The following is a 13777-nucleotide window of genomic DNA, read 5'->3' on the forward strand; positions in this document are numbered from 1 at the left end:
TTCCGACTGTGTTGCGTAACGAAATTAACAATGGCGCTCCTTTTTTTTTTCAAATATTCATCGTCTACAATTGACTCGCGTTCTATGGGCATTGTAATTATTAAAAGTCGCGAATATTTGCGTTTATCTTATGCAAATTGTTACACGATTTACAACAAATTCAACGTTACTGTTATTTGTAGTTCTGCCTTCCATTTTAACGATCACATGGCGTATACGCCATATATTATTCTGGAACAGTACACGTACGAGGATTAACCTTCTGCGGTCCAACTGTATCTTCCAGGCAGTTTCAAGCGCCATGATTCTACGTCTCCAGAAACATTAACTACGGAATAACACGCAGAAGAATACATGCATTTTTGTCTGTGTCATTTTATAATCGAGATATATTCTTACCTTTCCTATATACCATTGCATATCTCTTTTTAGGAAATTTAAATAAAAATATATTCTACACGCTACTGTATTTTAACCACTTTAACCCGTTCCACAGAACGACTATTTCAAAATTTGATAAAAAAAGAGATATTAATCACCAACAAAACATTAATTTTCGAATCACAGGTATTAAACGTTTATTAGAAATCCTCTTTCATCAATATTAATTCTATTCCTCTCTCTTCGCCCCCCTCCTCTTTCCAAAAAAACAAGATCCGCTACGCATCGATATTTGGTCGTGCGAAAGGAATTAATCGTTCAGTGGAAAATCGAATTTCTGATCTTCAATCCATGACGTTAGTAGCCGCATTATATCGAGAACTGAATCGACAATGTGGTGATTATCAGTAGCACGCGGTTCGTCATCGCCTATGTATGTCCACGACGATGTTGATGACGATGCATGCGGTGCAATCAGACTAATAAGAACGTGGACGATGCGTACGCGTGGATACATATGGGTTGGTGTTTATCCAACCAGACACTCTGGCTAAGTGACAGAATACACATTGCGCGCGTTTTGATTCACAGAGGAGGACTTGATGCACGGGGGTGGTGCGGGTATTGGCGGGGGTTCTATGGTCGGACAGAACTCAATATTTGGGTGCTCGGCTGCAGGACACAGCGGGGTTAACCAGCTTGGCGGTGTTTACGTCAACGGCCGACCATTACCAGACTCGACAAGGCAGAAGATCGTCGAACTGGCCCACAGTGGTGCTAGGCCCTGCGACATCTCGCGCATACTGCAAGTCAGCAATGGATGCGTTTCCAAGATCCTCGGCAGGTCAGTCATGGGGGATCATCGTTCAGGACGAAAGACTTCGAGAAACTTTGATATAACATTCGTATGATTGTCAAAAGATTAAAGTAATTCTGAATTGGCTAGGAATCTTATAATTTCGAAAGAGACCGACTCTTTTTTATTTTGTATTTTATTATTGTCCTCTTTTCTTTATTATAACTTAGATGAATAAATATTTTAATTATTTTTTCAAGAAATTGATTTGCTCTTTAGGTATTACGAGACTGGTTCGATCAAACCACGTGCAATCGGTGGTAGCAAGCCACGCGTAGCGACCACACCAGTGGTGAACAAAATTGCTGACTACAAACGAGAATGCCCGTCGATTTTTGCCTGGGAGATCCGTGATCGACTGCTGCAGGAAGGTGTTTGCAACAACGACAACATTCCAAGCGTAAGTACAAAATATTTCTGGATACAGTGGTTTCGCTTGAAAATATCTTAAGATTCGCTTCAAGCATAGCCTGACGCGATTTAAGAAAAAGTCACAGGTCCAAAAAATTCCCGAAATTTTCTAAGGAACCTGTTACAAAATGTCTTACATGAAACTATTACTTAATACATGTAACAATTAATAAGAAATATCATACAAGTATTTATCTCAACATACAGATTATTCCGAAACATTCAGAAACCTTGAACTATCTCAAATAATCTGGAAATAATATTTCAAATATAACTTCGATGTATCCGCAGAAATCCAAATCAATCTGAGAAACGCTTGCTCGGCATGACCGATAAACAAGTGCAATCAGTGGCAACAGGCTTCAAATTCTTCTTTCCTTTGCTCTTCAAACTCAAAACTCTCGGCTTTGAACCAACTCACGTACAAACACTTGGGCAACTTCATCGAAAGTCATTCCATCGGTGCTCTCAAACGCACCAGCATTCCACTTTTATTCCACTCTCATTCCAACGCGCAATTAGCAAATGACCGTGCACCGCTGCCAATTCCAGCAGAGAAAGAAAAGCGCAATGACTCCGGGGGCAGGAGTCGCGTTCCAAGCGTTCGCGTGGGGAGATCCAGCAACGGGATGCTCATTCGCTTAGACACGGAGTTGCTTTGTATGGTGGCGGCGGTTTATCAGGGTGCGCAGCCGGGTCGGTACTTACCCGTCGGATCTGGCCACTCGACCCTAATCAAAGTCTCGTCAATACGATCGGTTGGGAGGGGTAATCGGTCCATTACGCGGGCCTCGGTATTGTCCACCCTCTGGTCCTGCTAGTCGTTTCCCCTCTTCTTCCCAAGAATCCTCGGTCCGTCTTCCAAACATCCTTCCCACCCTCGCGAATATCGATATTCCATGGTCTTCTCCGCAATCCCCTGAAACAGTGTTTCCCAACCTTCTTTCGCATAATTTCAAATGTAACATTTAACACGTTGGTTACCGCGATAGATAATCCGCAGTGAATTCTCCGTCATGTTGTGCTGCTCACGACAGCCAACGTGTTAATTAAATATTAAAGAATATCGGTAGCGACATTCCGAACAAATTGGCGATCTCCTATGATAGTCAGACAAACTGCAACTCCTTGCCCAAATGTAAAAGCAAAAGGACCTTTTGTAGTAAGATAAAGAAAATGCATAGAAGAAAAATATATAATTTTTGGTTTAATATTTAAATGGCATTAAAAATCTTCACCTATCAAACTTCGCGATACGTTTAAAAGATACGATCCAAAAATTGGGAACCTGAGCTCTGAAGCCATTTCTCCTCTTATTCGATGTATCCCCAGCACGTTCGATCTGTCGTGACGAGGAATATTTCGAAAAGTCGTGTCTTTCCTCTAGGAGAGGTCTTCTTTCGAAAAGAACCGCCGTTTCCCTCGACCATCCCCTTACGATTCCGGGTGTCTGTCAGGAATACCGAGGGGGACGGCACGCGTACGAGTCGTTATCCGTCGGCTCGCGAAGGAACCGTTCGTTTCTATCGGTTCTTTGGGAACAGAGCTTTGCCTCGTTCACCTAGTGAAGGGGATGGTGATCAATCAGCGTGGTTACACACAGAGACCCGTTCTCTTCTGCCGATGCTTATCCGACGACAATATTCGGGAAAGGAATCTGGTTCGATCGAACACGCGAAACGTTGTTTCAGCTTTTAATGCTGGGATCGTTATAATGATCACACAGCCTGGTTTTGTAGGTGTAGCGTACAGGGTACTGGCAGAAGAACAGGTTCGTGATGGAATTGTCTGTTGTCTGTCGAATCGTTGACGGTAGAGGGAATATATATTGAGAGTGAGGAAATCTCGATATTGTGTGTGTGTGTATGTGTGTTACCATTTTGATCGGTCGATCAGTTTTGTGAAATATTCGAGGAAAATCTCTCTGATCTCGCAGTGGATGTACGATGATAATTGGGAAGAACTGCGAATGATGCTGGAATTCGATCTGGATTTATTCTAGATTGTGTTTTATATCGCATATATGCTATTGATTAATGACGACTAACTCTGAAGAAAATTATTAATATTAAATTATATCGTTGAAATTATCCAGCATTCATTTGAAATATTTTGTTACGTAGCAAGTATACAATTTTTAAGCAACTTGGGATCACTCAGTTTAGAGATTCACGCTGCATAGACATAATAAACTATTCTATTGAGTGTTTTTGGCAATTATCGAAATCGCTTAAGATATTATCGGATACTATAAACTATTTCCGATATATCTTAATATGAATAAATATCTCCTTCATGGAATTTTACAAACCGCCAATAGCAAGCCTCGATATCCTCATAAGAAATATTTCATGATAATCGATATTTTCGAAATATTCAGGATACCGACGTAAAAAGGAAATTTCTTTCTAACATCATTGTTAAACTATCGAACTTTAACATTACTCTCCAATAAAAAGCACAAAATATAACTTATCATGCTTTCTCCTATACTTTTCAACTGTGCATGCTTTACAATTCCATCCATAACCCATAACTTGAAGAATATCTTTAAAACTTCTCTGCATTCTTTCCCAACAGCCAATGCCATTCAATTCCTGAAACCAATTCAAACCAAGCCAAAGCAAAACCTGGGCAACGAGATTGACGAAACGGAATTGGTACTCTCGACAACTAATAGATCAATAGTCGTTCCAGAGGAATCTTCGATCGGGTTCATCGATGACGACGACGACTGTCTCGTGAAACGGCAACGACGTTAACAGTAATGATAGCAATGACGATGATGGTAGTGGTGGTAGCCGTTGGTTGTTGCGGTGGGTACATATCGTCCGCGGCAATGGGGTGCGACGGGGTTAGTCGCCGACGAGCGGATGGAAGCGGGTAGAATCAGGGTGAATGGGATCAGTTAAGCGTGTTGCACAATTATTCGTGTCCGGTCGCGCGTGTAATGGTCTGCATCGGTGCTGCGGCTGTTGTGCGGCGAGAGCCGAGTGGAGCGGAGCGTAGAACAGCCAGGTTGCTTGGTTTGATGATGGAAAGCCTAGCCTGGCTGCCTCTGAAACTCTCTCTCTACCTTTCTCTCTCTCTGGATGCTGTATGCAGTTAGTTTAGAAACGTCCTTTCCTCTCGTCCTCTCCCGCAGCCATTATTCCGCAGGATTGAGACGAATCTTGCGATACGAACTTTCCACGCTGTCTACTGCTGCGAGTTTACCACCCTCCTTCCTCGTTCGATTGATTCCGGTTAAGGAACACGCGGTTCCGCATTACGTCGAGCTTCGTTCGTTTCGAACTGGTCGATGGATTTGTACAATTTCGTAAGAAACTATTATGTTATAGCATGATGTGCGAGAGAATCTTCCAAGGTGAAATCGATCAAGTTCGCTTTCCATAAATTTCGTAATTTTATGAACTAAGTACATACGTGATTAATATTCAGTTTGTGGAAAAAATACGAATAAACGATTTACTTCCATGAAAGTCGATCATACATTCCAAAGTGAATTTAGATAATTGTTTGTGCCGTTATCGTGTTCCTCTGTCTTTCAATATATAGAGTTGATCAGTTGATATGGCTTGTGAATGACTCATGTAGAATTTTATCGAAGTTAAGTGGATTCAACCAATGTTCTTAATATAATTTTCCCACTGATGACGTACTTACTTTCCCTCTATAGCACACCCTTAATTTTAACCGATTAAACGACTCTATACACGTTACACTTGAATTATTTACATGTCACTTAAAGATTCGATTGCCATCGTGTGCGTTAAACGTGTTTCGCTTGTTACAAAGCTAAGATTACTTGTTCCTATCGCCGCGTGCTCCAACATCGATCTCGTCGAGGCGGCAAACAAAAAGCTCGATTGAATTTACCGGCTTTTATTCCACGTAATAACTCGTACTCCTCTCCTATACACACATATATTTGACCTGTACAGCCTTCAGTACATACGCAGAATACTCGAGGCAACAACGTCGTTGGCACCCGACGGCATACAGCCATTATTTCCAGCAGAGGTCTTAAGTCGAGCCACACGCGAGAAGGATCGGCTTTTACTCTCTCTCTCTCTCTCTCTTTTACCTTTTCTCTCTTTCCTTTTTTCCCCTCTCTCATAGAACCTTTCAGCGAAAGCCTAGTAATTAAGAAGCTCCGCTCGATATCCTCCATCCACATCGAAGCAAGCCAAGGGATCCATGGGAGAAGTGCAGCGCAAAGAGAGAGAGACAGAGGGAGAGAGTTCGGCTATGTTCGACTCGCTGCTTGCTGCACCATCGACGAGTCGATGTTTTGGGGGATGAGGTTGCACAAGGGGCGGTTCGGGGGGTGCAGAACGGGAGAGATTGAGCGCGCGTAGAACACCGAGACTATTATGTGCGAGAGTCGAGAGTACAAGGCTCGCCCCCGTGGCTCGTTATAACTTTAGAGTTAGCCAGTGGTTCGGTCGCGGTACAAGGTGAAGAAGACCGCGTTACCACCGCGCTGGTTAGGGGAGCGAAGAGCCATGGAAACCGTTTTATGTAATAATAATTGGATGGCGGTGTCCTTTCATCTGCTAGTCGCTCCCTCAGCGTGAAGGTCGGCAAAGAGAACGCAAAAGAAAGAGATGATGGGAAGCGGTGAACGAGAGACAACCGATGTAACTATGGAAATGATTGTCGCGAGCGGCTAGCAAAGAACCAGATGAAACTTTCAAAAGTTTCCTCTGCTCTTCTCATCTTTTTCTCTTTTGTTTTGTTTCTTGCTCGAGCTTGCCACTGGCCGCTTTTCTTCGCTCGTCGAACATTAATTCGGCGCCAATTGCATCTCAGTGTTGTGGTTGTAGCGGCACGTGAGCCAACGGAAGATTTGAATCAGGAGAGACTCATATTATTGTGGCTTGGAGTACCAACGTTGTTTTGCTTTGCTAGGTTCAAAGGTAAACGAACTTCGGACAAAATATTATTGCCGTTATTTGTAATCGTCAACCGGAGTTACATTTGAACTTTTTATAATAATACTGATCGATACAAATAGATGAACGTGCTCTCTAGGTGAAGCACATAGCCGAATAGCGAGCGTATAGCTGAACAATAGGATTGAGCGAGCGACGATTATAACTGGCACACACTATTCCTGTACTTGTACTTACGGTAATTTTAATATAATTAACTATTACAATCTTATCACTCGTCTCCTTAATAAAACAACACGTTTAATAATAAACCACCTCATGGTAATCGATCGAATGATCGTCACTTTGTTATTATGAATGATACTAGGTCCGTTACGCGATTGCATCGATGTGGATTTCGTTATTTTTGTTAGTAACTAATTCATTTATTAATAACGATCGATTGCGTCGAGCATTTTATGGAACAATTTTCCAAAAACCACCAGCATTCGGTAAACCAAAAACCAATCAGTTTTACGATATGACCAAACTTACAGCAAACAAACTACTTTCAATCTGGACTACCGTTACAGTTACGTGTTAGTGTTCTAACAACGATTGGTCCTTGCCGAGCAATCCTCTGTACCAAGCTACGATACTCCCTTGTAAATGAAAAATCAAATGCCACTGCCGAACGATACCACGTAACTTACAACGAACAAACTTTTTTCAACTCCGTTTACCACCTATCCACCACAATATATTTGCGTTCTACTAATGATTGATTCTGGACAAACAGGCCTCTACGTCAATCTACGATACACTGTTCTACGAAATATTACCGTTCAAAAAAACCAGAAACTGAAAACTCAATTTACTTCCTCTCGCATTGTTTTTATTATCGTTGCATTCTTCACCGTTCATTGCTATTATACTTTACTATCATTACCAGAAGCCCAATCATCGATACCATTTAATCTGCAACAAGTTCAAAGTTCTTCAAAGCTTTTTTTGCTAGCTGTCGTTACTTCTGTCCGCTCACTTGCTAATAGCAATTAATGTACTATTCGCAGGTGTCGTCCATCAACAGGGTGCTGAGGAACCTGGCCTCGCAGAAGGAGCAACAGGCTGCGGCGGTGCAGGCGCATCAGGGTGCCGAGAGCGTGTACGATAAGCTTCGGATGTTCAATGGGCAGGCTGCAGGCTGGCCACCGGCTTGGTATTCCGCTACGCCCTCTCATCATCCCTTGGCCACTGGAATTCCAACGGCAGCGACCCCCGGCTCTGGCCAGTCGCTGCTGCCCGGCAGCCAGCTTCATGGTCGAGACGATTCTCTGCTCAAACGAAGCGGTGAGTCCCAATTATACGTTAATTGCTAAATGTAACGCACGACATCCCACGTTCCTTGTTCATGTGTCGCTTCGAAGGACTTCATTTCATCTCTTGTCATTGTTTTTAACGCTGCGACTATAACGTGTAAAAGAGCTTGAGGTACGAAACTTGTAAAGTTTGACAAAAAAAAAAATTACAACGGACTGTATGTAAAAGATGTGCATATAATGCAAAAGTGAAAACGAGACTGAATTTGTACTGGTTAAAAGTTCACAGTTGCTTCTTAATCGTACTTATACTCAATCTTCCGAATTAATTTTGTAATCGACTCGAAATTAACGCGAATGATATCCACAATGATCTTCGAAGAAGAAATTTTCAAAAGTAATAGAAGCTTAAGCTAACTTTCTTTTTAACAAAATGTAGACTTGTTTCAAACGAAAACCATCAGTTATTAGTATCATTTTTGTTGCTATTGCGATCATCCTACGTATAAATATATACGAATGATCACGAAACACTTAAGAATGTAACCAATTCTATTTACAATGTCTATTATTCACAATTATCCCATTACGCCACAAATCCTCAAGAATCGACAGCTAAAGTTCTTTTCTCCCTTAAGATTCATTCGTCAATCGAAATGTTTCGACAACTCGTTTCAATACCTCTACCTTTCATAAACGGAATTGTTACCTTCCGTTGGGGGTTCCTTTGCCTTTCACGCGGTCGAGAAAAGCCATAGAATCAGACGCCATAGGAAACCAGGTCCTCTCAATGCTTGATCCACTTCTTCTGCGGATCGACAATGGTCTCGAGGCAAGGTGGAAGTCAAGGGAGCACCCTCGACGTATTATAATCTGCTCGTACGCGCGACACCCTCGTCCCGTTCTTAACAGCCTTTCCGCGAACCTGCGTATTGTCCCGTTGTATTTCCACCGGTGTATTGGATCGGTTTACGTATCGGAATAAAGGAAATGCCTGGTGTCGTTGGATCGTGACGTTTCTCCTAATAGGATCACGTTAATCGGAGCTTGCGGTCCTGATCATGACCAAAATTGCTCCACGGATGATGGTTTCGAATGTAACCGCGATTCAAGATAAGTAAATTCCCGAAACTGTTAAGCTGGTTCGATGGTCGAAGGTTGTTTTAATAACGAATACCGTAGGCTGTGTGTGATTTGCTGCGATTTGGTCGTGACTGTCTGAAATTGTTAAGGCAATATTGGTGGTTCTATAAAATTTTGTGGGGGCTGGTGTGATTAATCAGATTTTGTAAATCGTTCGTAAAATAGGTTATCTTTTTTTCATCGATGAATTATTTGGGTAGTTGGCTTTAGAGCGGATTGAAACAGTAAATTATCTCGAGAACACTGACTTTCTGGTTTATCCATCTTTGATCTGACTTTCTTATAACCACTCGAATAAGTATCTCGATAATCGAATATGGAATTGTGTTCAATTTAATACACGAATCTTCCCTTGGTTCCTATTAAATAAATTCATGTACAATTGTGATTCTAACATTTGGATTACACTTGAAAATCTCTATTACAAACCGCTTTTCCAAGAACGCAAACTGGTCAGTCTAAAGTAGCCAGACCGACACTGAACCTTCTCGCATGGTCATCGAGCCGTACACCCCATTTCTCCCCCTCGCAATCATGCGTCGTCACCTAGAAAATTAAAGTCAAAGAAGGAGAAAATATTCCATATAAGAGGATGTGATGGAATATTGCATATACTCTCGTTTGGTCGTAGCGATGGGCTCTACCCTAGTATGTCATATGTTGATACTTGCAAGGGTGGTAGTATTTCTTCAATTGTCAAAACTGACACAAACATACACCTATACCTCGTTTTTCACATTCAATATTACTAAAAAGGAAAAAAAAAAATAGAAAAACAGAAAAATAGAAAAAAAAAATAGAAAAAGAAAAAAATATTTTCTAGAATAAAATGGTACAAAATATAAAATATACTTTCGTTCCAGGTAGAGTCTAGTACTAATAGTAATAACAGTAATTGAATAATATTTACTCAAAACGGAAGAAAATATTTTCTCTAAAATATAGAGAGATTCTTTTTTGGAATATAATCTGGTTCGAAGCAGAGCATGTTCGAAGGTGGCGGTATTTCGAATTGGCAGAACGGTACCACGGGGCTAGAGAGATAGGAGTGGGCGAGAGATTTCGTAGGATCGTGGTGGAGGCGGCGGTGGAGAAGATAGAGGGTGCGCGATGTGCGAGAGATGAGCGAACGAGAAAGCGAGCAGCTGACGAGCGGACGATATATAGGTACACTTAGAAATACATATATATACGTATGTATATAGCGTAAGGGCAAATATATAGGTACACGTAGCGTACGGAGGGACGGACACGGACAGAGGGAAAGGGAAATGGCAGGAAGGTATCGGGAGAGGGATGGAAAGAGGCGAGGGTTCGGTGCGCGGAGGCGGAAAGTAATCGTGGCTCACCGGGAGCCGTCAACGTTGACGACGACAACGACGACGACGACGACGACGACGACGGCAACGGCGACGACGACGACGGCGACGACGACGGCAACGGCGACGACGACGAAGACGACAACGGCAACGGCGACAACGACGACAACGACGACGACGACGACGACGACGACGATGACGACCGGAGGAGCGGACTGTTTCCATACAGGGTGTTTCAGAAAGTGCTATTAAACTTCAGGGTCATGTAGCACTCAGGAAAACAAATAAAAAAAAGTCTTAATAAACGTCGGTCAAAATGTCCCTAATTTTGACTTTGTAGCGGCACGCGAGCAGGATAAATTCAAATCTTATTGTTGTTTTGTTTCGGAGTATCATGACCGCTAGGTCATAGATATTGCAAGGTGTAATGAACTCCGAGCAAAACAAAGTCGCCGTTACTTTCAACCGTCAAACGCAGTAGAGTTCAAACTTTCCGACTGTCCCCCGATCAGTAGAAATAAACAAGCGAATTGACGAGCGAAGAGTTCAGCGATCGCAGTGTAAGCATATCGACGCATCATAGTGTATACGGAGTTTCTCGACGCGCGCGTATTTATTTCGATAAATTATTATACCAGGAATTGCGTTTTGTATTAAAGTATTTCTTTAATAAAGTGTTCACGACTTATAGACTGTAATAGTGATATTTGAACAGATACATACTCTACAACTTTATAATAAGGTAGAGCCTATTTGAGTCAGGTGAGCATCGATATCTTAAAGTTTACTCCTGGACTACGCGCGATATAGTCAAAATTGTTGTGCTACGCTATTAGTCTTTAACATAATGATGAAAGAATAAGAAAATATCGTGTACTTCAGGTTCAGCAAGAAAAGCGTATGGTAGGATTATTTGAGTTAGCAAGAAGGTATATATAAAAATTAAATAAAATATATGACAAAATAATTTGCAGGAATAAAAGAATATACACGAACTATTAAATTACGAAAATTACAACTGAAAATATTAGCTGCTTGGACAACCCTTTTATAATAACATCAAGGCATGTTTTTGAAGAAAATTATGGTTAAAGCGTCTCTTTTTCAACTGTAGATCGCTCGAAAAATTTCTCATAATCAAATTTACCGAAGGACGAAGCAAATTACCTCGCTCGACTCAGATAGTCTACCGACTGAAACAACCCTACCTCGCCCTATTTGGACCTATACATATTAAGCCTTTTTGCTTGTTTTCGTAAGTGCTATGTGCTTGTGAAGTTTAGCATCAATTTTCTGAAGCATCCTGTACACGCACCAACACGATCACTATGATCGAGCGAGACGACTATGCAGACGCCTCCGCTCTCCCATAGCTACTCTCTGCCACTTTCTGTCCCATTCTTAATTCGTTGGTATGCTCGTGGTTGTTTCTAGGAATGTCGAGGGCCGTCGCGTCGTTAGTCCGCGTCCATCGCAAAATCACTGGAACGATACTGAAATAGGACGATCCTTAATTGGATCTGGTCTTGAGAATCCTTCTCTCCTCCGTTTGCCTTCCCGAATTTTCTCCTTCTCGCGCGAGGAATCACTTGCCACCCCTAATTTAGTCGGACGTTATCCGCGCTGGTCGAGGAAAGAGAAGAAGTTTCAGAATGCAAAGAAAAGATGTTTGTATTATGGATTTCGAGCAGTGTCTTTATGTCTTTCGAGCTCGTTACGTAAAACAGGAATTTTCGTATTTGTTTTCAGATACAGGTTCTTTGTTGTCGCATCAGCAAGAAACAACGTCAGATGGAAATTCGGAGCACAACTCGTCCGGCGACGAGGACTCGCAAGTTCGACTGAGGCTAAAACGAAAGTTGCAGCGCAACCGAACATCCTTTTCCAACGAGCAGATCGACAGCCTCGAGAAAGGTTAGCGCACGAGAATAAATTCAATTTATCAACGGACATGCTACGTTCTACGTACACGCGGTATTAATAGCACGAAATACACCATATCCTAAATAAATCTCAAAAAAGAAAAGAAAAAAAATGAACGAGTTAGTTCCGCGAAAAACGTAAATTGCTAACCCTCTCGGAACATCTACCGGAGTACAAAATTTGTAATTTAAACTCTGAGCGACTGAAATTGCTACGAATCGCGTACGTTCTCTCTTCTAATCATTGAAAATCCAGCTATACAATTACGAGCACCGGTGAAAAAAAGAAGATAGTGAAAAATAGTAGCGCGTACATTTTCAATTGCATGTTTCCACGTTAACAAACATCAACAAACATCGGTGCTCATCCTCGACGAAAGCTCCATTTTCGTTCAGCCGGTAATAACGATATAAACGTCGAACGATCGCGCGCGCACTCGGGGATTCTGTATATTCCGTCCGTTTCGCGGCGATGCATGCATATTCAGAGACGGTCGAGGTAAATTACTGCTTTCCTCGAATATATCGGGCTTTCCTCTCTTCGTACGCCCAGCAGGAGCAGCACGACTGCTTTAATTGGATCCGCGGCCATTCAAGTCGCGCCCTCGCGTTCGAGTATCGTCGATAATTATCCTTTTAATCTTGTCTCGCAGTGAATCGAAATTATGCGCGATTAATATAAAATTGTATGTACACGAGCGTATATACGAATACAAACAAATATTATGTAGTTCTATACGTATAGCTACGTGTATATATTTTTCTTTTATCATACTATACGTTACACATACGCACATAGTAGAATATATATTATATATATATATATATATACATATATATATATATATACACAATGTGAAACGCGCCAGCTATCCAACGGAGGCACGTTTAATAACGAGCACTTGTTGCAAACTGGTTTCGTTTTAGAATTCGAGCGGACACATTACCCGGACGTGTTTGCACGGGAGCGTCTCGCTGAGAAGATTGGATTGCCTGAGGCACGTATCCAGGTGAGTGTGAATGTGCGAATGCGGCGTGTGCTTCCTCTTTCTCGTTCGCTCCACCCACCGCCCTTTTTCTCCCTTCCCCTTTTTATCCTTTCTTTCGTTCTCCTTCCTTCTCTATCTCTCTTTTCTCTTTTCCTCTTCTTTTTTCCACATCTTACTCTTTTCTTCGTTACACGTGCAGCACGTTCTCTTTCACTCGTTCCAATTTCTTTTCTCTTTCTCTTTCACCGCGTCTCGTCCTCCGTGTCGATCCTCTTCCACCATTCTTGAGGTTAGACGACGCGACGTCTTCTCCTCGTCTACACAGCTGTGAGCGACGAAGAGGGCGGCTGTTAAGTGCGCGACGATGCCCTTTCATTAAACGCGTGACCGCCAACGCGCGGGGACGTTAAACACCACCGACGACGAATCTGCGAGACCACCCGGGGGGATTTCGTCTTTATGCCCGTGTCTTCTTCTCAGACCCTTTTCGCCGTGTGTCTTAACGCCATTCGACTTTTCTTGTTTCATCGTCTGTGTATTAAGTTTCTTAAAAATCTAAA

General features: G+C 42.1%; 1 protein-coding gene across 3 annotated transcripts in view; it reads left to right on the forward strand.

Annotated features, from left to right (window-relative positions):
- The window catches only part of toy (paired box 6 protein twin of eyeless), a 48938-nt gene that overhangs the window by 11854 nt on the left and 23307 nt on the right, over positions 1-13777 (forward strand). For 2 of the 3 annotated variants that reach the window (XM_033345281.2, XM_076627726.1), the window contains exons 2-6: positions 973-1225; positions 1457-1637; positions 7599-7875; positions 12056-12220; positions 13156-13238. In XM_033345281.2, coding sequence (XP_033201172.1) covers positions 973-1225; positions 1457-1637; positions 7599-7875; positions 12056-12220; positions 13156-13238 — 959 coding nt within the window. The remainder of the gene's footprint in view (positions 1-972; positions 1226-1456; positions 1638-7598; positions 7876-12055; positions 12221-13155; positions 13239-13777) is intronic. The other variant, XM_033345282.2, reaches the window with a different exon arrangement.

The sequence above is a fragment of the Bombus vancouverensis genome, chromosome 2 (assembly GCF_051014615.1).
Source record: "Bombus vancouverensis nearcticus chromosome 2, iyBomVanc1_principal, whole genome shotgun sequence".
Classification (NCBI taxonomy): domain Eukaryota; kingdom Metazoa; phylum Arthropoda; class Insecta; order Hymenoptera; family Apidae; genus Bombus; species Bombus vancouverensis.